The sequence below is a fragment of the Corylus avellana genome, chromosome 10 (genome assembly GCF_965113065.1).
Source record: "Corylus avellana chromosome 10, dhCorAvel1.hap1.2, whole genome shotgun sequence".
NCBI lineage: Eukaryota > Viridiplantae > Streptophyta > Magnoliopsida > Fagales > Betulaceae > Corylus > Corylus avellana.
In genome coordinates, this window is record NC_142499.1 from 16,606,306 (window position 1) to 16,630,820 (window position 24,515).

The 24,515-nt window shown below is 34.6% G+C and overlaps 2 protein-coding genes and 2 pseudogenes across 4 annotated transcripts; 3 read left to right on the plus strand and 1 right to left on the minus strand.

The window, feature by feature from the left end:
* The first annotated feature begins 2,094 nt into the window (after positions 1-2,094).
* LOC148583422 (uncharacterized) lies at positions 2,095-4,175 on the plus strand (annotated as a pseudogene).
* Positions 4,176-4,381: 206 nt separating this feature from the next.
* LOC132168068 (protein FAR1-RELATED SEQUENCE 5 pseudogene) lies at positions 4,382-6,642 on the minus strand (annotated as a pseudogene).
* An 887-nt stretch (positions 6,643-7,529) lies between these two features.
* Positions 7,530-11,524, plus strand: LOC132190708 (Pentatricopeptide repeat (PPR-like) superfamily protein). Of its 2 annotated transcripts, XM_059605754.2 has the most exons (5): positions 7,530-7,691; positions 7,819-7,895; positions 8,005-8,069; positions 8,437-8,537; positions 9,384-11,524. In XM_059605754.2, exon 5 carries the CDS (start codon positions 9,513-9,515, stop codon positions 11,343-11,345), a length of 1,833 nt encoding a protein of 610 aa, XP_059461737.2. In that variant the 5' UTR covers positions 7,530-7,691; positions 7,819-7,895; positions 8,005-8,069; positions 8,437-8,537; positions 9,384-9,512; the 3' UTR covers positions 11,346-11,524. The 2 variants fall into 2 exon arrangements, with proteins under 2 accessions (XP_059461737.2, XP_088367346.1); XM_088511220.1 differs by having other exon boundaries at positions 7,531-7,895.
* A 4,544-nt stretch (positions 11,525-16,068) lies between these two features.
* Positions 16,069-21,960, plus strand: LOC132192336 (serine/threonine-protein kinase PCRK1). Of its 2 annotated transcripts, XM_059607641.2 has the most exons (6): positions 16,069-16,497; positions 17,250-17,307; positions 17,966-18,348; positions 18,989-19,249; positions 19,996-20,118; positions 21,006-21,960. In XM_059607641.2, the coding sequence occupies exons 2-6, from the start codon at positions 17,277-17,279 to the stop codon at positions 21,519-21,521; spliced, it is 1,314 nt and encodes a 437-aa protein (XP_059463624.2). In that variant the 5' UTR covers positions 16,069-16,497; positions 17,250-17,276; the 3' UTR covers positions 21,522-21,960. The 2 variants fall into 2 exon arrangements, with proteins under 2 accessions (XP_059463624.2, XP_059463625.2); XM_059607642.2 differs by lacking the exon at positions 17,250-17,307.
* Positions 21,961-24,515: the final 2,555 nt, after the last annotated feature.

Below are 24,515 nucleotides of genomic sequence, written 5' to 3' on the forward strand. Positions count from 1 at the left end.
TTGTAGTGCATGTGATAGAATTTGTGTAGTTGCAGTGGATTGATTTGTTGAGTGATTATAGGTAGCAAATCCACAGTTTTCTCATATTTTTAGTCTGGGTTATTTTGTTGTTTTTACATCAATTTGTGGTGCAAAAATGTGATGAATTTGTATAGTTGCAGTGGATTGATGTTGGCTTTGCAGTGGGTTGATTTGTTCAGTGGATTGATGTTGGCTTTGCAGTGGATTGTTTTGTGGATTGATGTTGGCTTTGCAGTGGATTGTTTTGTGGATGAATTTGTATGTAGTTTGAAAGAAATTGCAATTGCAAAATTGCCAAAAACGTCAGCCAAAAGTGTAATTGACACAGTACAACCATACACATCATATATATATATATATATATATTTGAAGAAAAGAAACGATTTTCATTGAACCAAATCAGAAAAGAGCAGGAAGCTCTTTAGTTACAACATGAAAGATGCTCAAGTAGCATCCCCATTCCAAAACTTGGGAAAGCAAAAGTTCAAGGCCTCCCTATCTAAAATATGAGCAGCCTGATTAGCCCTCCTACACACTTAGCCACAATTTCACCATACACATCACATTGCCAAAAATGTAACTGCCAGTACAACCATTCAGCTACAAAAAAAATCACACTACAAAGAATGTAACTGCCAGTACAACCATTTAGCTACAAAAAAAATCACATTATAGACCACTACCACTACCACTACAAATTCAAGGAGGTGATGTTGTCTGCACCAATGTCAATAGTAGATGAATCCACAAGATCTTGAGACATGGCAAACTCAGTTGCATAGGGATACTCCATAGTTGGCAAAATGTCCTATAAATGATTCACAAAAAATGAGAATTATATAATGAACCAAAATTACTTTGATAGAGGATATGATATAATAAAATTTACCTGTACTGAACTTTGATGATCCACAGGGCCGGTTCAGGCCCTAGGCGAGTTAGGCCCTCGCCTAGGGCCCCCAATTTAATAAGGCCCAAAAAAAAAAAATTTGAGTTAAAAAAAAAATTAAAAAAAAAAAAAAAAAAAAAAAAAAAAAAAAAATTATTTTGGACCAAAAAAAAAAAATTGAAGGCCCAAATTTTTTTTAGTAGGGCCTAAAAAATTTTTTATCAAAATTTAAGGCCTCAATTTAATAAGACCTCAATTAATAAGTCTATTATAAATTTTAAAAATAATTCAAAAAATAAATTAAAAAAAAAAGACAAAACATTAAAGCCTTTTGACATCATTAAGGCCAATTCCCTAGAGCTGACGCTACAGTACCCTGACGCCCTGACGCTACAGTACCCTATACATGCCTACCTCATTCATTCATCATCATGGCCATTGGCCTTTCTCTAGAAATTTTTGTTTTTGATGAAAATATAAACGTTAGAAGAAATAAAATATTATTATTTATTTTTTATTTATTATTTAGTCATATAGGAAAAGCCAAAAGCCAAAAATATATATTGCTGTCACCATGGGCATTTTAAATATCAGTCTCTATATTTGCCACTTTACCTCTCCTCTTTGCTTGCTCTTTTCTGAGTTTTTCTTCTCTACCTATCTCATCATTTTCTTTTCCTCTCCGACTCCAAGTGACTAAGTCTCTTGTCTTATCTTCAAGAACTGCTTCATAATTCCTTTGCCAAATCAGGTTTTATTGTTCTATTTTTGTCATTTATTTTATTATAGTCATAATTTATTTTTGATAAATCGTGTTTGTTTAATTTGTTAGTATTCTTAATTAAACATGTCTACTAGAAAATATGCATCTGGATATGAAAAACTTAAAAAAAAAAAAAAAAATAGATAAATTGATTGAATCTCAAAGAGGAGCTCTAAATAAATTTGTTATTAACAATAAACAAAATATTGAGGATAATTTAGGTGAAAAACTCATAAATGAACAAGAAACTCTTCAAAAAGAATTAGAAGATAATGAAAATGTTATTGATGTATCTAAATCTATTACTACAAATATTTATGATCCTGGCCAATGGAAAAATATTGATGCAAAATTAAAGGATTTGTTAGTAGAAAATGGTCCAATAAGATACAATACTATAGATTTTCCTAAAGATGAGAACTCTAGGCATTTTTCTAATACATATTATATACGAAAATTATCAAATGGGGAGCAACATAATAGAAAATGGCTAGTCTATTCAAAAGATGTAGATAGAGTATTTTGTTTTTGTTGCAAGTTGTTTAATTCAAAACCTAATAGAATGCAACTAGCTAATGAAGGGACTAATGACTGGAAAAATCTTAGTGCTAAACTAAAAAGTCATGAAACAGCCAATGAACATATTACTAACATGAATGATTGGATTGATTTAAAAATGAGATTGTTAAAAAATAAAACAATTGATAAAAATGTCCAAGAACAAATTAATAAAGAGAAAGATCATTGGAAAAAAGTATTATTGAGAATTATTGCTGTAGTAAAGAATCTTGGTAAGAATAATTTGGCATTTAGAGGACAAAATGAAAAAATTTACCAAGAAAATAATGGAAATTTTTTAAGTTTAATTGAAATGATTGCAGAATTTGACCCAGTAATGCAAGAGCATATTCGTCGTATTAAAGATGGGGAAATTCATAATCATTATCTTGGACATAATATACAAAATGAATTGATACATTTGTTAGCAACAGAAGTAAAAGGGAGTATTATTGAAAAAGTTAGAGAAGCAAAATATTTTTCAATTATACTTGATTGTACCCCAGATGCAAGTCATCAAGAACAAATGTCTCTCATTTTAAAATGTGTTAATATTTTAGAAAATCCAATAAAAGTATAAGAACATTTTGTAGAATTTATAACAGTAGATGAAACTACTGGAGAAGGTCTTTTTATTGAAATGATTGGGTTAATCAAAAAACTTGAACTTAACATTAGTGATATACGAGGACAAGGCTATGATAATGGATCTAATATGAAGGGAAAAGAACGAGGGGTGCAAAAAAGACTACTAGATATAAATCCTAAAGCATTTTACACTCCTTGTGGTTGTCATAGTCTTAATCTTGTACTATGTGATATTGCTAATTCATGCCCTAAAGCTATATCTTTTTTTGGAATTGTACAACGTATATATACTTTGTTTTCGTCATCTACAAAACGATGGAAAATATTACTAGATAATGTGCCAAGTTTAACTCTTAAGCCATTATCACAAACACGTTGGGAAAGTCGGATTGAAAGTATAAAAGCAATAAAATTTCAAACTCCACAAATAAGAGAGGCTTTGCTACAATTAGCAAAAACAAGTGAAGATCCTAAAACAAAAAGTGAAGCTAATTGTTTAGCAACCTATGAGATTGAAAGTTTTGAATTCTTATTGAGTATGACTATTTGGTATGATATTTTATTTGCTGTTAATACTGTTAGTAAAAATTTACAATCGAAAGACATGCATATTGATGTTGCTATAGATCAATTAAAGGTCTTATTTCCTATTTTAAAACTTATAGAGAAACTGGATTTACATCGGCTATGATTTCATCTAAAGAGATTGCAACCATAATGGAAATAGAACATGTTTTTCGTGAAAAACGTGTAATTCGTAGAAAGAAACAGTTTGATGAGAATGCTAATGACGAGACAACACAAACTGCTGAAGAATCTTTTAGAATTGATTACTTCTTATATATAGTAGATCAAGCTATTTCTTCAATTCAAAGTAGGTTTGAACAATTTCAAATATACGAAAATACTTTTGGTTTTTTATTTAATTTTAAGAAATTAAAATCACTAGATGATGATAGTTTGCAAAATAAATGTCTTAATCTAGAATCTTTCCTAAAACATGATCTTGATGGTTTAGATTTATTTTCAGAACTAAAAGTTTTAAAAGAAATTTTACAAATAGAAGAAAGTGCTCCAATTGACATATTAAATTATATTAAAAGACTTGATTCTTTTCCAAATGCATGTATCGCTTATAGAATTTTATTGACAATACCTGTTACAGTTGCTTCTGCAGAAAGAAGTTTTTCAAAATTAAAATTGATAAAATCCTACTTAAGATCAACAATGTCACAAGAGAGATTAAATGGCTTAGCCATATTATCAATTGAAAAAAAGATATTAGAAAATCTTGAATATAAAAATTTAATCAGAAATTTTGCATCTCAAAAAGCGAGTAGAAGAATTTTTAAATAAATATATATATATATATATATATATATATATATATATATATATATATATATATATATATATATATATATATCTGTGTGTGTGTGTGTGTGTGTGTGTGTGTGTGTGTTACTTTAAAAAAAAAAAAAAAAAATTTAGGCCCAATTTCAAAGTTTTGCCTAAGGCCCCAAAATATGTTGAGCCGGCCCTGATGATCCATCACCCTTAAGTTAGCTACCCTCATATTGTCCTCTCTTTTTCTTTTTGATAAGGTAGCTGCCCTCACAATATTCCTAAAGAAAATAAAAATTTAATGTGAATTAAATCAAAATGCATTTTAATGTAAATTATTGTAAATCTCAAAATACAAATAGAATACCTTGCTTGCTTATGGGAAGGACAATTGGTTCTCACATGCCCTGTTTGTTTGCAAATGGTACATGTTCTTTTCTTGTTTTCTTTTGGATTTTTTTGTCGCAAAGATTTTGGTTTTCCTCTACAACGAACATGCACAGGATCTTGCAAAGTGAATGTAAGGTTTGATAGTACTTGACTGCTCAACACATTACCCTCGACGCTACCTACATCATCATCCTTTTTATCTTTATCACAATCACCATCCATTGTGAGAAGCTCTTGATGAAGTTTTTGTAAACCAATGCGAAGATGTTCAGATTTTCTTTTTGATTTGCACCCCGCTTCTACAACTTCATAACATTGCATCATTAAGGTATTTCTCATCAATGTGGAATAATCTGGTTTTCCTACTTGATTATCATCAATAGAAATGCCATGTATAATGCGACTCTTAGCATTGATCGTCCATCTTTCTAAAACATAATGTTGGGGAATAGTGTCCACCAAAGATTTCTTCAAAAAAATTTGAAGAATGTGCCTACACAGAATTCCAACAAATTCAAACTTATGACATGTACAAATAGCTTTCTGCTCAAGAACTTCAAATGCAACTTCATAAAATGGACTTTGTCTCCCATGTAAGGCCACCCTATATATCTTCATCCCTCCTTCTTCCCGATGTTTAGATGAGTAGTAATTTTGACTATTAAATAACTCTTCTTGAAACATAAAAAAAGACTCTCTTGTGTAAACCTTTGCCGCCTCTACTTCCATCTTGTAACATGTTTTCAAAATCGGTCTAGAAGATTTTGTCTTGACATCCCTTTCTTTCTCTTTAAAATAACGTGCATCCAGGGCTTTTTCATATTGATAAACAAACTCACTCACCATTGTGCTTGAACGTACATAATCTTTAAAAAATTTATTCATACTTTCACTCCTTTGAGTAGTAGACATACCGGCACAAAATGTGGTTCGCAAGTAAGCCGGAATCCACTTTTCACGTCGACTATAAATATTTTGCAACCAATCATTCTCTCCCAAGCCATACTTACATATAAGTTCACTCCATTCCATCTCAAACTCTTCAATTGTGATTGTACTATGAATACAATGCTGAAAATCTCCTTGGAAAGATGGATATTTATTATATATATGAGCCAAATGTTCAGGAACTTTCTGTAAAATATGCCACAAACACAATCTATGAGTGGTATTCGGCAATACCTCTGCAATTGCCTTACCCATAGCTTTGTCATCATCTGTAATGATTGTAGAAGGAGCACGTCCAAGCATTGCCTCAAGCCAACGTTTTCAATAGCCAAATGTAAGATTCAGCGGTTTCATTTATGAGCAAAGCACATCCAAACATCATAGATTGGTGATGATGGTTAACTCCAGTGAAAGGAACAAAAGACATCTTATAACAATTTGTCAAGTAAGTAGCATCAAAAGTAACAACATCTCCAAAATATTGATATGCAACTCGTGATCTAGCATCTGCCCAAAAGCAATTGCCCATGCATCCATTTTCATCCACTTGAATTGCATAAACAAAACCCGGGTTTTTGATTTGTTTCTCGAGAAAATAATTATACAATTTTTGTGCATCTCCTTCTCCAAAAATAAGTCTTCTTTTATTGCTCAAGTAATTTTGAACATCTTTAGCAATATAACCAACATTATGATCACCACCAGATTCTTTACTCAACACCGACATTATCTTCCTTGGAGCTACACCGAACTCATTGAGTTTATCTATAAGACACTTTTGGGCACTTGTTACCACTCTATGTCCACGAAGCAAACTTGTGCTTCTAGGAGAAAGGAGGTCATGGTTATGTTTAATTACAAACTTACATACAATCCATTTTGACTCCACTTTCTTCAAACCCATAAGTGCTTTACATCCTACCCTTGTTTCTGCGGGCTCCGACTTTGTATAAATTTTATTTTGACAATTTTTATGACGAAACCCTTCCCTTGAACAAACATATTCCAACGCAATTAATGACTTATCCTTCGATAGTCGAGTATGATTTTTGCGAATGCTAAAACCTACTCACCTTGCATAAGCATTATAACATGCATGAGCATCTTCTAATTCATCAAATTCCATACCAAGACATGGTTCCACAGGACCATTACACAAAGGTTGCTTCAAATTACTTTGGTCTTCTACCACAACTTGTTCATGTTCAATAATCTCATCACCACATGAGATTATCTCAAATTCTTTACTATTAACACTCATTCTAGTAACCCTGCAAGAGGATAACAACCTACTTTAACATAAACAAAAACAAAAACACAATCACAACCACAACCACAAACACAAACATAAGAACATATATTTATTGTAAAACTCCACTAACAATCAGTGAAAAGGGAACCTTTAACAGCATCCTAATTGATATCCTTAAAGTTACGTAAAAACCATTTTACACTTCCATACTCTACATGACAATAATGCAAAATCATTTTTGAAACAGGGGAATACTACACACAAAAAATTGGCACTAAGGGCACAAAAAAAGGGGACACTAATACTACACAAAACATTTTCAAACTAAAGTTACAACCCCAACTCAAAACACATGTAGTAGTAATCACAAAATTTCTCAGAACTCACGGGCGGAGGACTGATTTTTTCTAATTCCCTCGGCCGGAGCAGTGGTGGTGAACCGTCGGAGTAGTTTGGCGGCGTGGGCTTGGTGGAACTGGGCGTGGGCGGAGCTGGGTGGCTGGTCGGTGCAAAGCTGAGCGGCGTGGGCTTCGCGGGAGGTGGCGGCGTGGGCTTTGCGGGGAGGGGGCAGCGTGAAACCAAGCTTCTCGGTGAAGTTTGGTGTTGGGTCTTTTTGTTTTTTTTTTTTAGCAGCAGCAATGTGGGTTATTATCCTATAAAACCAAGTTTATTTTATATGTTGAAACAAAATGAGGTGGCAGCATTTGAGTGGAAGGCAGAAAACATGAGTTTTCTGCGTTGACCGTATAGCAGCAGCACTCCCTTTTCCTTTAACCTAAACCTTGAAGCTGAAAGGTTTAAACTATGGCAGAAAAAAAAAATTCAAAACATGCCTACACTGAATCGTTTGCCTCTAATGTTTGATGAGTGGGTGTCGATTGCCCTTGATGCGTGGCTAAAGGTGGGCAACCAAAGCATCCAGAGGATTTTCTACCTAGGTAAGGAAAATTTTTGGGGTTTGAGAGGGGGCATTTGACCCCTCTCGACCACCCCTCCCTCCGCCCCTGCGCTCTCCTCTCCTCTCCTCTCCTCTCAGACTCGCACTCTCTTGCGCTCTCCTCTCAGACTCATGCTCTCAGTCTCTCAGAGTCTCACGCAGCAGTGCTTAGCGTCCACCGGGGCTCTGATCAGCCAGCATCCAGGTTAATCTCTCTCCGAATCTCTTTCATTCTCTCTCTTTCGCTCTCTCTTTCGGTCTCTCTCTCTGCCTCTCAGTCTTTGTTTCTAACAAGTTTATTTCAATTATTTCAGTTCAATTCCGAGTTCCGGCTTCCCACCGAATCAACCTCTCTCTCAGTCTCAGCCATCGACCTCAGGTAACGAAATTTGATTTAGGTTTCCTTAATTAGTTTTGATACTTTTGATTAACACGAAGAACAAAACAATAGAGCTGAAAAGGAATAGTTTTGAGTTAGGTTTTCTTAATTAGTTTTGGATAACACAAATGAAAAGGAATAGCTGAAATTTTATTTAGGTTTTCTTAATTAGTTTTGATACTTTTTATTTCTTAATTAGTTTTGATACTTTCGTTTTCTCTATAGTCGGAGGCTGTTTGTATGAAATACAATAGAGCTGAAAAGGAATAGGTCCCTTTTATGTGCAGTTGCTTTTCTTTTCATTTGTGTTATCAGACTTCCTCTTACATTTAGCCTCTCTCAGTATTTAGTCGTGTCATTTGCCCAGGTTTTTGAGATTGTTGTCGAACCAAAGCTTCTGCAACCCACATTTGTTTTGGACTATCATATTGAGATATCTCCTCTGGCAAAACCACTGCCACATCGAAGGTAATTAAAGTTGTATGATGAGATTATTTCTGATAGCAACTGTGGAAAGCTGGTTAATTCAAATTTATTTATAGTTTTTCCTTTATGCATTTTCCTTCCATGCAATGAACATGAGATAGTAGGGAGATAAATTGTTGATTATGTTTTTTTCTCACGTATTGTAGACAGTAGACTCATGGATGGTAATTCAACTAGTGGTACTAAGACTATTGGTTCTAGTTCTGCTTCATCTTGTCCTAGTCTTTTGGATACAACTATGCCTCTCATCGATAATGACAATGTTGAAAGTGTTGGTGTTGGTACTCAAAATTCTAGTTCAATTCTCCCACCAAAACCTAAAAAATCTATTTGATTGTGATGTTGCATTTGATTGTGACTTGACTTATGCTATTTAGATTACCTTTTTTAGTCTTTTTAAATTGTCTTGGGTGATACCCAAATTTGTAGTTGATTTGTATGATTGTTGGTGGGCTATTAGCACTACACAGAATGCTGCTGTGTATAATATGGTGCCTACATGCCTTTTTATGGCTTCAATGCTCCACAACATCAGCTTATATGTCAAAGGCATATGTATAAGATAATATAGATTAACCCTAAATCAATTAATTTAATTAAACGAGTTAGATCCCTCAACTTCAACATGCTAATTTCATATTGAATTTGCATTAAAATCGCAAATCGTGTAAAAAATTGGTTGTCTTTTTATCTTGGTTAGGTCTCAATCGTATCGAGACATGAATATAAGACTATAAATGAACCTTAACGTTGTCCATTTGATTAACCGTGTCAAATCTCTTAATCTTAACTCACTAATTTTATATTGGATTCATGTTGGATTTACAGGTGGCCAAAAAAATTATTATATGAACCTAGAAATACCCGCCAAAACCCCGAAGGCAAATTACCTTAACCATCAAAGGAAAGAGCTCACTTCACTCAAAAGCTAAGGCTTCTTCAATTCTGTCACAGAAAATGTCCACCCAAAAGCTTTCCAAAACCTTGAAAAAAAACCTCCCCTCAAACTCTGCTTCGCTATCAAACCATGAAATCGCCGAAAAGATATCTGAAACCCTTATCAGCTCGGGCCTTAAACCCCTCCAGACTGTACCATCCCTGCTCTCTAGTCTCAATTCCCACATAACTCACCTTGTTCTCTCAAACCCACATGTCCAACCCCATTCTTGCTTGAGTTTCTTCAACGTTCTGCGAAGAAATGAATCTTTCACTTCTCAAAAACCTGATCTTCGAGCCCATGTAACCCTCATTTCTAGGCTATATGGGGCTCGAAAGTTTGCAGAAATGAAGAATATATTGAATTGTGTTGTGACCGACGATAATCTCCAATGCCCAGTTTCGATTATTGTTTCGTTGATTGAGGATGGGTGTAATGAGTCTAAATTTGTTGATAAATTGTGTGATATGCTAATGAGGGTTTACGCGGATAATAGAATGTTTGAAGAGGCTGTAGGGGTTTTTGATTATATGGAGAAGAATGGGTTTGAGATTGAGGAGCGGTCATGCTTTGTGCTTTTGCTTGCTTTCAAGAGGTGTGATCGGGTGGAGTCGTGTTTCGGGTTCTTTCGTCGAATGGTTGAGTCGGGCATTGAGATTACGGTTTATTCGATGACTAGTGTGATTGATGGGTTGTGTAAGAGAGGAGAGGTTGAAAGAGGTAGAGAATTGATGGGGGAAATGGTTGATAGAGGGATTAAACCAAATGTGATTACTTACAATACATTTGTAAATGCATATGTTGAAAGAAAGGATTTTGTGGGTGTTAATGAGATTTTGAGCTTGATGGAGAAGGATCAAGTGGCATACAATGTGGCAACTTACACAATTTTGATTGAATGCTATGCGAGCTCTGGCAAGATAGAAGAGGCCGAGAGATGCTTTGAGGAAATGAATAATAAGGGGATCAAAGCAGATGTTCATGTTTATACTTCAATTATCAGTTGGAATTGTAGATTAGGTAATATGAAAAGGGCATTTGCATTGTTTGATGAATTAACTGAGAGAGGCCTTGTTCCTAATGTTCACACTTATGGGGCTCTAATTAATAATGTATGCAAGGCTGGGCAGTTGGAGGCAGCAAAAATGTTGGTAAATGAGATGCAAAGCAAAGGACTTGACCTAAATCAAGTGATATTTAATACATTGATGGATGGTTATTGCAAAAGAGGGATGATAGATGAAGCTCTATGGCTTCAGGTCGTCATGGAAAAGAAAGGACTTGAGACTGATGTGTTTACTTATAGCATAATTGCTAGTGGGTTGTGTAAATTAAATCGGCATGAAGAAGCAAAAAGAATGTTATTCACAATGGTAGAAAGGGGTGTGGCTCCAAACACAGTGACGTTGACTACCTTGATTGACATTTATTGCAAGGAAGGAAACTTTGAGGAAGCAAAGAGGGTGTTCAGTGAGATGGAGAAGGGAGAGAAACCAAATACAGTTACATACAATGCTTTAATTTATGGGTATAGCAAGAAAGGAAAGATGAGAGAAGCTTATAGGCTAAAAGATGAGATGGAAGACAAGGGGATAGTGCCAGATACATATACATACACTTCTCTTATACATGGGGAAAGTGTTTATGGGAAGGTAGATGAGGCACTAAAATTGTTTGATGAAATGTCTCGCAAGGGTTTAGTTCAGACTGTAGTCACTTACACTGCTATGATATCAGGCTTGTCTAGGGAAGGAAGATCAGATGAAGCTTTTAGATTATATGATGAGATGAAAAAGTCGGGCCTAACACCTGATGATAGAGTATATTATTCACTTGTGAGCGGCCTTCATTAATGTCGGGCCTTAGCAGAGACTAGAATTGAGTTCAAGTGTGCAAAAGTTGCAGAGACTAGAATTCCTTGGTCTCTCAGTCTCTTGCTTTTTTTCTTTTTTTTTTTTTTTTTTTTTAACTTTGTATTAAAACCCTTTTTTCCTGGTTATGTGCCTATTTACTCCAATATCAGTTGAGTGGATGCATAAACTGATTATACAAATTTTTGTAATGCTTTGTCAGATTTAATGGCTAGAAAATAGGAAACAAAATTTGGATTATAGTCGTTCATGATGGGTTTGAGAAAAATACAACATGGGAGTCTACTGTGTTTTGTGCGGTGTGTCTCCTGCCAAAAAAAATTTAAGACAAAAAAAACAGAACGATGAGGATGTTTCCGGATAACTTTTATTTTGTAAAGAAAATAAGATATTGATGACATCTCATGTACTGGGGATTTGATTTCTTTTCTTTTATTTTTATTTTTTATGAATACTGGGGGATTTGATTTCATGGTTTCAAGCAACGAATGCGGGAGCAACTGTTGAATTTGTCATCTTGATAAAGACCTGTGAATTTCAGCAAGATATAATAAGAATAATTAAAACAAAGTGGGCTCTTCAGTTACGCTGGTTAAGTTAATTAGAGTATGAATAATTGAATGAGGAAAGATAAACCTCATAGGCGTATTGGGATTGGTATTTTAGTATGGGATCATGTGAGAGTTGTCTTAGATGCACGTAGAACCACACGGAGTTTATTGGTTGATCCTATTGTAGCTAAGGCTTTGGTAGCTATACATGTAATGGTCCTTTGTAGAGAGATGGGGTTCTTTGATATAATTTTGGAGGGGAATGCCTTACATTGTCAATGCGGTCAAGGTAACAGGTAAAAATTGGTACAACTTTAGTCATTTGATTGATGGAATCAAAGATGGATTGAGATCGTGGAGGGTTAAACATGTATAAAGAGATGCAAATTCAGCTGCTCGTAGTCTCGCCAGGGAGGCTACTTTAGATGTCATAGATAGAGTTTTGGTTGAAGAAACTCCAAGTTGTATCTATGGTATTGCGAATAGGGAACAATTTGCCCCTATTTGATTGATGATTATTAATAAAGATTGCAATTTGTAAAAAAAAAAAAAATTGAATTAGGAAAGTTTTGAATCAGAAAAATTAAAATGTATAAATTGCTCTCTATTTTTATTTTGAGAATAACTTATACAAAGATTTGTTATTAAAGTAAGTCTTTTATGCCCTCCAATAGAGGCTAACCGAGTCAACTTATTACACCAAAGCCCACTAAGATGAAAACACTAGATAATTTCTTCTAGAACAAAGAGGCTCACTTGTTCATAATTCGTTCAATCGAACTTGTCCAAAAGCGAAAAATAAGGGATTTTTTTTTTTTTTCTTTCCAAGGAAAATAAGGGTTTTAGAGCTAGACAAAAAATTGGCTTCTCAAAGGGATTCAGAGAGGGTTAGATGTAAAGTAAAGCTTAGGTTTTAACAATTAAAATCACGACTAACGATATGATATAATATCAGGCAACAAATGAAACCCTACAAACGAGGGATTTGAGTTGACAAGTAAACTCATTTTGCAAGTAGATAAAATTTTATTGCATGAGTTTGTAAATGAAAAATAGGAGTTTTCTTAAAATTTGAAATCATGTGATTTTCTTAAATCTTTTGTGTCCAAATTTCATTGTTATTGCTGTGAATGTTTTATGCTATGAAGATATCACGATTTACATTTATTACAGTATGAAAGTTACATTTATGAAAGATATGTTTTAAGAATGACGAGATTATAATTACCCAAAAGGGGGTTCTTGGTACAAGATTACGGTTATCCAATAGTGGGATTCCGATACAAGAATACCGTTCCCCATAGTAGGTTTTGGTACAAGTTATAGTCACCCTGAGATGGGGTTTCCGATACGAGTTATTTACAATTACCTTATAATAGGGTTTTGGTATGATGAATTTATTACACATCTTGATGATTATGTTAAGAATTATGATGTTCAAGTAAGAAGTTATGATGATGTTTATGATAAGTATTATGATGTTTTTTTTGTTCTTAAAGATTGAGATGTTTCATGTTAAGTACTATGATGTTTTTTGTTGAAGACTGTTGGGACTATTTTCATTCAACCGGCCCACTAGATCTTGGGTTTCAAGGCCAATGTCAAGCCCACAAAGAAAGCACTATTAGAGTAGGAGTCTCAATCCAAGTTGAATTAGAACTCCTTGAAGAATCTAAAACAACAGTCCTACTCCAAGCATAATTGAAGTAGGACCCTAGGTTCAATTCAAACTCTCAGCACTCTCATATCAAGTTGAACAAGGGGACCTAGTCCAAATCTAACTCCACTTCTCAGCCTATATTGTCTATTGGGCACTTTCACCAAGTATAAATGGGGGACTCAATTATTGTCTATTGGGCACACACCAAGTATAAATGGGGGACTCAATTATTGTCTATTGGGCAATTACACCAAGTATAAATGGGGGACTCAATTATTGTCTATTGGGCTGACTCAAATCTTGTGTATTAAGGGTTTTGGTCTGATGCTATAGCAAAAATTGATTGATGTGAAAAAAAAAAATTAAATGTTTTATTTTTGAAAAAGTGAAAAAGTAAGAATGATTGGTATGAAAAAATGAAAAAAAAAAATTATTTTGTGGTGATTTTTTTTATTTGAATAGTAATAAAAAGTGATTGATGTGATGTAAAAAGTAAGAGAACGTTGGAAAAATGAAAAAGTGAGATGAATAGTGTTGAACCAAAATCGTTTATCAAATGGGGCTTTTACACTCTTCTCCAAGGAACTGACTAAGGCATCGGAGTTTCTTTTGAATCTTTTGATGCTCTTGCTATTTTACAGCTATCAGGAAGCATCACAAATGCACTCTTGCTATTTTACAGCCATCATGGAGCATCACAAACGCAGATTGAAGATCAACAGTGTCTCGAAGAATGTGTAATTCATACCGTATTGAAAACTTTTCTAACAAAAACTATGATGTTTTATGTTAAGAATTGTGATGTGTGTATGTTATGAATTCTAATGTATTATGTTAAAGAGTATTACGAATGATAGTAATCTTTTAATATTAAATCTTTTAATATCGAAGAAGTATCATGCTTTTGCTGATAACACCTTCAAGCTTTTGCTTGTTACATTAGCTTGTTTTCAAAACAAGTGTGGCTTTGTTTTCAAAGGTTCTATCTTCCGCCTTGAATTTGAGGGATGACATTTAAATATATTATGAATTCATTCATATTTAGCTTGATATCAAATCCCAATGCTATTAAGACTAACTATTCATACACTTAGTGCAATATTAGCAGTCTCATCAAAATTGTCTTTTATTATATTTGTGAGACAATTTGGTTAAAAAAGTCTCAAAATCATTATTTGCAGCCTTACTACTTTGCTAGAAAAAGAAAATAGTGAGTGAATAGTAATCACTATTAATAGTGAATACTGTTAATTCACCAAATACATCAAAAATTATTAAAAACTTGTTTTTCCTGTCTCCTCTTTTTCTTTCCTTGTCTCACTCATGCCTCTCTCCTCCATTTGTTTTGCCTTTTCTCACCTATGCCTCTTGAAAATTTTTTCCTTTTTAACTATATATAATCTATATGAGCATTTACATTAGGCTCAACAAAAAAATTTAGCTAAATTTAGCCAAAATATCGTTTTTTTATTTTATTTTAATTATCAACTTTTTTAAAGTATTTACATATGGCTTAGTATTTTAACTATAAACTTTTAATATTTTATTATTTTATTCTTTATGTAGTTCTATGAGGAAGAAAATAGAAGTTTAAATAATTTTTAATTAGAAGTGATTTTTTTATTAATAAAATTATACATTGTTGAGCTATAGTGCTGCTCAACAAAGTTGTTGAGCACTGTAGCTCCTCAGCAAATTCTTGGCTAGTTTGTTGAGCCGGATGCAGAGTGATTTTAACGCTATGGCTCAACAAAATAGCCAAAAATTATTTTGTTGAGCCGGATGTGAATGCCCTGCGCCATTTCTAAAGAGCGCCATTTTCTCTACATAAGTGCATCTTTTCATTTTGAGTTTCACAGTCACTGTCCATGGGGTTCCATGTTGTCAAAAATTTCAAAAATATGTCTCATATGAAAAATACAAATGTTTAAAACTAATACCATTAAAATAAGACAAATATTTAAAAATATGACGATTCAAAAATATAAAAGTTAGAGAAAGAATAAATAAATATTTGAAAAAAAAAATATTTAAATGAAATAGTGAAAGTAAATTGCTGTTGGGATGCTTTAAAAAAGTAAATAGTTAAAATAGAAAAATTGTACTTTTAACTATTTTGCTAAGAATAAAATTTAATGAGACTGTTAATAATACTTAATGAATTGCATGCTAATATATTTTTAATGTAAAATTTGATATTATTCTCTAATATTTAATAATATTGGAGTGACCAGATTTGAGTATAAATAGATCTAATTCATCTACTGTTGATCAGTTTTAGTTTTTCCTCCAGTTTTATCTTTGACTAGTCTCACTACGAGTTGAACTGGCGAATGCGCGGAATTGAGATGATTTTGTCTTCTTCGTACTACTACTTTGGCAAGATGCGTGATTTTCGTTTTTTAATTTTTTACCAAAAAAACTGTATCATCCACACATCATTAAAAACCAAGAAAATTGTGAAGAAATACCTAGAATTGCTTGTTTAAAGGTTCCAAAATTCCCTCTAGATGACCTTGACTTATTTTTTCTCCAAGCAAGACTTTTTCTCTCTCTCAGAGCTGCCCCAACGTGACTGGTTCTCATTTTCAAAGACCTTGAGAGACCATTCATACCTGTATTTGATTCAGGCACCGTCGAATTATTGAAGTTTTAAATAATACGTGTAATATATTGTACGATTTCTTAAGGTGGGTTTTCATTTTTGGTTGGTAAAGCAGACCTCCAGCTGCCGTGTGAGGACTTGTATTGAGGGAACTATCGAATGCCCCTTCTTGCTATGGCCTTTTGAGGTAGTGGACTTCTCTCAGAATAGCTCTTTTGAGTCACTGGACTGATAGGTTTCTCTCAGAATTGCCAAGGAATGGGAATCTGTTGAAGTATAGGAGATTAGTTTGTGCGATCAGGCCGTGGAGTATTGAAGGTGAGTTCTCTCAGAAATTCTGTTTCTTTATATATTTACTTGTATTTTTATTTTTATTTTTTTGTTCAATTTCAACTGCCTGAAAATGGGAAATTTGGATTTTTGTTGGGTCTGTGACGAACACAATTCTAGAAAAAGGATTCGAGCTTTTTATGTCTTTATTGTCGTAGGCCTCTTGCTAAAAACAAAGAGTAAGGTGGGTTTTCTTGGTAACCTTGAAGTATTGACATATTATGGTCTCAGGCAACATATATTGAAACAAATGTGGAATATGTTTTCTTGATTTTATCTTCCCTGGCCTCTACTATCTGGAAACTTGGCTGTTGAGAGTTGTTAAAGAAAAGTGAATTGAAGCAGAAGAACAATTAAAACAAAGTGGGCTTCTTTGTTATGCCTTTTACTTAAACATTCCTCTTTTATTATATATTCTTTTGTTTTGGAGGAAACTAGATCCCAGTTTTGGTTTAATTCAATGAGGAAAGTTTGGTGACTTACGTAATGTCGTTAGAATTCGTTTGGTGTTCCTGCAGTTGAGAGGCGAAATCCTCAGTCTCATTCACATAGGCTCAACAAATTTATTCTCTATTTTAGCTCAAGAAAATCATATTTTCTATTTTAATTATCCACTTTTTCAAAACACCTATTCAAATTTTTTTTATTCTTTCTCCAATAATCATATCTTTGAAAATTTGTTTTTTTTTTTTTTTTTTCTAACTGTCATATTTTTTAAAATGTGATACATGTGGTTGTAGCAAAATTTCCTACAAGGAAGTATAGCGATGAATTTTTCTCGGCTTCAGAAAATGCTCAGTATGTTCTTTCTCTTGTTGAATTCCTCGATGTAGTGGCTTTTGTGTTTCTTTGAAATCCTGTTTTATATAGGTGACTGTTCTTCACTCTTGATGTTTGTTATGTACCTAGGATTTTTAAGGTCTGATATTTTTGCTATTCGCTCCTCTTTCCTCTTTCTTTTCCTTAGAGAGCCTACTGTATGCGAGAGAAAGAAAGAGAGAGAGGAGATAATAAAATATTTTTTAAAAAAAAAATTGAGAGGAGAGAGAATGCTCCGTATACTTTATTTATTTATTTTCACGTTTTGTAAGTGAATAGTGTTCATCAAATTTGGTGAGCACCGTTCACGCTCACCAAATATTTCAGCAAATTGGTGAGCCTGATGCAGAGCCTTTTAGACTCTTTATCATTTTGTCCAGCTGAGAGTGCTCAGGTTTAGACCTTTGTTTTTAACTTTCTGTAATTTTGGATCATTGTCTCTGCGTGTGTTTCAAACCTGCATGATCAGAGTGTGAAATATATGTTAAATTATGAAGTATCTAGTGTGCAATTCATGACTCACTTTCCATGATTTCCAAGTGTTGCTTTGGTTACTTACTGACATTGATGCTCTCTTCTGCTTCTGGTTCTACAGTGAAGAGTATAATTGTTTTTTTTTTTTTTTTTTTTGGGTTAGGAACTATGAAGTGTTTCACATTCTCAGGAGACAAGAAGAATGAACCGAAGAGCCCAAAGTCGGTATCGGTTCAGTCCACCAACTCCACTTTTATTGAGGGAGACGTGAGGAAATCCTGGCCTGACTTAAATTCTCAGAATGTCTCAGACACTAGCACAGAGTCCTTAAGGAGGACCTCATTTCCTAGTTTGTCTCAAAAACCTAGCAATCTCAGAGTGTTTACAGTGTCTGAGCTGAAATCAGCCACCAAAAATTTCAGCCGTTCTGCTATGATTGGAGAGGGTGGGTTTGGGTGTGTTTATAAGGCATTGATCAAGAGTACAGACGATTCATCTGGAAAGATTGAAGTTGCGGTGAAACAACTTGGTAAAAGGGGATTGCAGGCAAGGCTTATTCCTCATGCCTTTTGGCATTGATAATGACTAGAATTTACTTGTTTATCATATCTAGTATCTTAGTGAAACCTTATATGTATTGTGTGTTGTCATGGAGTTATAAAAACAAGTTAATTTTTTCATGTGTCTGTATCTGTTGCTGCATTCTCAAAACAATTTAACAATTTATCATAAATCCACTTATTGAGGCTATATTCGTTGTTTTCTGATATTTTCACATCTAGATGCGTACACAACATATTGAGCAGCAAGTAGTTTTCAGCTGAAATAAGTTGATCTTTTTCTAGTATGGGCATTCCTGGGGCATGGTATGGCAGCCTGTGGTACCAGCCATGCCCTGGAAACTCATTGAATTTGGCCAAAATATCCTAATTTTTCGAAACTATTTCCCGAAACTATTTCCATTTGGTGATGTCATAGTGATTCCAGGGCACTACATCACTCTTCTGTTTTTCAGCGGTGACTATTGGCACCATATATCTCTTTCTTGCAATCCTTGGTGAACTTGTCCTTCTTCTGTTATAGGTGGCGCTGCAAATCACTGAATTTAATATGATAAAACTTATTTATATTTATTAAAAAGATTGTCTGCATAACTAATATTTCATAGACGCCCTCATTTTGGCAGGGGCACAAGGAATGGGTGACGGAAGTTAATGTTCTTGGGGTGGTTGAGCATCCTAACCTTGTCAAACTGGTGGGCTACTGTGCTGAGGATGATGAAAGAGGAATACAGCGGCTTCTGATATATGAATATATGCCTAAGAGTAGTGTTGAACACCATTTATCCACTCGGTCAGAGACACCTCTTCCATGGGCCATGAGATTGAGAATAGCCCAAGATGCTGCTCGTGGGTTAACATACCTACATGAAGAAATGGATTTTCAGGTAGTTGCCAAATTTTCTTTTCCATTTGATTATATATAAGGTTTGCTACTATGTTCATTATAATGCATTGAAATTCCCTAGGTATTTAAGGTGTAACGACCCAGAAAAAAATGCTAATCATATATGTACTATCATCCCAAAATGACTAGTCAATTTGGAGCTTGTCTAGAATTCCTTATAAAATCTCATGTTACCTAGTAACTAGACAATGTAGGACTTAACACTCATGACTATTTTTTAAAAATTACCCACTCTATGTGGGCTACTCATTATCTTTCCAATATAGGATAAGGCGTTACAAACTCCCTTTCTTAAACTCCTGATGTTCTCGTTAGGGAAAAACGCTAGTCATATCTGCGTTATCACCCAAAATGATTAGTCAATTTGGAGCTTTTATAAAATTTCTTATAAGCCCAGTTTCATCTAGTAATTAGACAATGTGGAATTTAACATGCATGACTATCTTTTATAAACTACCTACTTTATGTGAGCTACTCCTCATTTTCTCAATATGGGATGGGGTGCTACGTTAAGGTTTCACTGAAGCTAAATTTTCCTTTGTTTATTTGATTCCTCATTGAAGAAAGAGGAAAAAGGAAGAAGGGGTGGGGCTTTATTTTTTGGTTGGTGGGGGGTTGTAGCTACATTAAGTTATTATTACCAACTCTTTATGGTTGGTAATGCAAGTCTATCGTAATTTCCAGCATTTTGTTGACATGCTACTGACATTGTCTATTGTGTTATAGATCATTTTCAGGGATTTCAAATCATCTAATATCCTACTGGATGAGCAGTGGAATGCAAAGCTATCAGACTTTGGATTGGCTAGGTTGGGCCCTTCAGAAGGATTAACTCATGTCTCAACAGCGGTATGATCATACAACTACTTTATGACTTAAATTCTATTCTTTGGCTGCACTCAGACTTTAAATATAAATATAATATAATGTCAGGAGAAACTCACATGGATGTGAGACCTATATAACGTCTCAACTTCTTGTGGTTTACCTGCGAAATCTACCACAAAATTTTTCGAAATTCAGTTATGTGACATTAAATAAGAACCGTATTGGGCTCTGTTTTACATACTCTTGTTAATATCTGACTTTTGGATAGTAATGTTTCATTATTGCATTGGGTTTTGCTTTCCTGCTATATCTTTGAAATTGCTCTAATGAGATGATTTCAAACCATTGATCATCCTAATCTTTTAGCATGTAAATTTCTGAGAGACGCGTGTTAAAAATTAGGAACTTATCCCATATCTGATCTATACCACCTCCACCATACTTCATTTCCTGAGTAGTAGAATTTCAATGAATGGTCATGTAAAATAGTCATCTCGGAAATTGTAACAATTTGGTCTGATTTATAAGGCATTTGGATGACCCATGGAGATTGGATTATTCTATTTGTTACAGCACATGAAAATAAATTGATTGTGCTTGTGGTATCATTAAAATTACACACGGACATTATGTTCTTTTGGTACTTGTTTTAACAGGGGGACATCAGGAATTTAATTTTCATTATTTTTATGTTGCCTGTGCTTGGGGCTACATTTAGTGCAACTAGTCCAGTGAGGAGGATGCAGTGGCTTTTTCTGTTAGAAAATCAACACATGCTCTTTCAAATTAATTAATATTAGAAACAGAACAAAATCAATTTGCAAGTATTTATTTTCTGCTACAGAATACCCAATACTCTAGCGCTTACCAATTATCCATTAGCATTCATGACTGGTTGCTTTGATCAGGTTGTAGGAACCATGGGATATGCAGCTCCAGAATATATTCGAACTGGACGTCTCACGTCTAAGAGTGATGTATGGAGCTATGGGGTTTTCTTGTATGAACTCATCACAGGTAGGCGCCCGTTAGACCGAAATCGTCCCAGGAATGAGCAGAAGCTCCTGGAATGGGTAAAGCCATTCCTATCAGATATGAAAAAATTCCAGCAAATTTTAGACCCAAGGCTTAAAGGGAAATATCCCCTGAAGTCAGCACAAAGGCTTGCAATTGTAGCCAACCGATGCTTGGTCAGACACCCGAAGAGTCGCCCAAAGATGAGTGAGGTACTGGAAATGGTGAATCGGATTGTGGAGGCATCGATGGATACTGGAAGTCCTCAACTACCCTTGAAGAGTTTGGAAGTGGTGGAAACTTCTTCTGATACTGAAGCCAAGAATAAGAGAAGGATTGCGGATTTGAGAGGTGGAGAAATTGGTTGGTTTACTCGTATATGGAAACCAAAACTTTTAAGGATACGCTGATTACAGTATCTTTGAGCAAACTAACTGGGTTGTTCTTCGGTGATCAGGTAACTTGGACGGGCTTCTTTGAGGCCTTCATGAATAGACACAAATAATAGCTTTCTGTACAATTCTCACACATAATGTGGTAAATCATGTCTTCCTCCTCCCCATTTTTAACATGGATATGTAGAAAGCCGCTCTCATGTACTGGCGGACTTCAGAGCTGCAGGAGGTCGTTACTTAATCCGTATAGTATAAATAGTATAAATACAAATAAGCTTCTAAGGTGATGCCTAATTGCAGTGCCTTGGGCAAAAGAGGATTAGGCTAGTTCTTTTTGGTGTTTAGAGAAGCCTGAAAGAGATATTGAGAATTTTATTGCTGAATCTGTTTAAACAGTGTAATTCTAGTTCTGTATCCATGTACATATGCTTGTATTGGAAACATTTTTTTTTTTTTTCCTAGTTTTATGCTCTCCTGATGATATCTATTTAATCAGTTTATACCAGCCAACTTGGTGGTTGGAGGAAGTGCATCAAATACATTGACAAGAAAGTTAATGGAGAAAGAATACATACATGTGTTATGCATTTTGTTGAAATCTAAATGCAGATAATGTAGAATGATGATCGAACTATATGATAGCGTAAAGATTGGTGCTGTGTAAGGGGGAATTCATGAAGATAATTCACAAATTAATGGTTAGTTGGACATAGTACATGATAAAATATAAGGAGGAAATGTAATAAAAGAAGATGAAAAAGGATACATAAGATTTGAGGTTGTTTAATCTTAGGCTTATGTCCATTGTACTCAAAATCCAATAGGAATACATTTTGATTATATTAAATTGAATAATTTGTAGGCAAAAACTCGCTCTCTAAAGAAAGTGCTCCCCTGCTTCCCCTCTTTCGTTCTTTCTCCTCCTCCTTAACCTCTTCTCTTATACCTCTTGCCTTCCTATCGATATTACCAGCTTTGAACTGGACTCACTCATCGCCCAAACAGAAGCTCTAACTTGGGAAGACCCCTCTTCTCAGCTAGAAATTCTATCCCCAGAATTGGTCCCTGAAGAACATCTCCCGTTGGTGGGACATTTATATCTCAAAAAATCCACAACAACCAATCCGTTAATGCCGCCCTCATCCAAGTCTGGTTCTTTGCTATCCCCTTCTCCTTCGCTGTCCTTGGCCCAAACACATTTCTCTTTAAATTCGCCAGAAAAGAACACACAACCAGAATCCTAAACCAAATAACCTGGAATATCGGAGAGTTATCCCTCAAAGTTGCCCCCTTCTGGATTCAAGTGCATGGTCTTCCTCTTAATACCATGACCACCAGAAATGCCATTGCCATTGGCAAAGGTGTTAGTATTTGTGTTGGCTTAATTCGGTTCCAATATGCAAAGGCTACTGTCCACGGGCTCAAACACTGATATAGAATGCTCATAATCCAATCTCCACTGTTCATAATGTGGATTCATGTGTCATGAACGTCCCTGCAAAGTTTTAGCCCAATCGGACTACAAACACTCATCGATCGAAGCTGTTGATCAAGGACCAAAGGAATGTCCTTTGCAGGGGCTGTCCAGACATACTTCTAGGCTGTTCGGACACCAATTCCAGCAAGCATGTTTTTTGCTTGCAAGGCCCTGTTCGGATAGGTACTAACCCTATCCGGACACCCCGTACGTATTACGCCCAAAAATGTGTTTTTAGTGGGCCCAAATCTAAGGTTTGATTTACTGATATATATATATATATATATATATATATATATATATACATCATTATAGAGGAGAGATATACGAATTTTTACCCCCAGAGAGTTCGTCAGAGGCTGTGCTAAGAGAGATCATATGTGGTGAGCATTAAATTGAATCTATTAGAGTTTGAGTTATTCCTTTGATAAATCTACGGTTGAGAAGTCTATCGAAAGGGTTCGGTAAAAGAGAATCACGTTAAAGAAGATTGTGAGCAAGAAGACGAGTTGTAGGCTTGTCGATCTTACAGAGCGAAGGTCTTGCAAAGGGTTGTAAGTGTTCCTAGTGTCTGTAATCTTTGGATAATCTTTCGATAGTGATTTTCTGGGTTTGGCTGCTCCGGAGAGGTTTTACTTTTAGATTGGTTTTTAAAAGGTTTCCTCTTCGTAACCAAAATATTTGTGTTTGCCTCTTTATTGCTTTATATATTTTGGTGATTGAATTGTTTATTGTGTATTAATTCCGCATAAATTGTGATAAACAAGTTTTTGAAGTCGGCAAAGCATCTTTTAATTGGTATCAGAGCGGGTTCACTCTGTTTGCCTTAAATTTCTGAGTGAGATCCTTGACTCCTTTTTACTATGAATACATCTCAGTCTCTTGTCATTGACTCTTTTGGTTTTGATGGTCTTGACGATGTGTACAATATCCTCTCTAATGAGTATAGTCAACTACCCTACAGATACAAAAAGATTTGTAAGAATTTTAAAACTGTAGAACAGGAAAAAGAGTCTTTGGTGAATGAATTGTCTAAATCACATGCCTTGATTGATTCTTTAAATTCTGAGATGTGTGTGCTTGTTAAAAAGAATATATCACTTGAGAATGATTTGAAAGAACTCTTACAAAAATTCTCTAGTGATAATTTGAAAAGTTTTTTCTGTGTTGATAATAAGCATAGTATGATTATTGATAATAGTGTTTGCTCTACATCGCATGCTTCTAAATCTGAAAGAAAGACTTTGTTTGTTAAGCCTGTGAATGTTAAAGAAGTCACGGTTAATACAGTCTGTTTGGATAAGGGCAAAACCTTTTGTTTAAATAATTGTGTGAAGCCCAAATCGAAGACTTCTTCTAAGAAACAAACTCAAACTAAGTTTTTTCCGACATGCCACCATTATGGGATTATTAGTCACATCAGACCAAATTGTTTTGAGTTTAAATCCCAAAGACTTTGGAAAAATTTGGCTTCTCCTAAGAAAGAAAAATGTGATATGGAGTCGAGTTTGCCTAGATCAAAGTCTAAATAT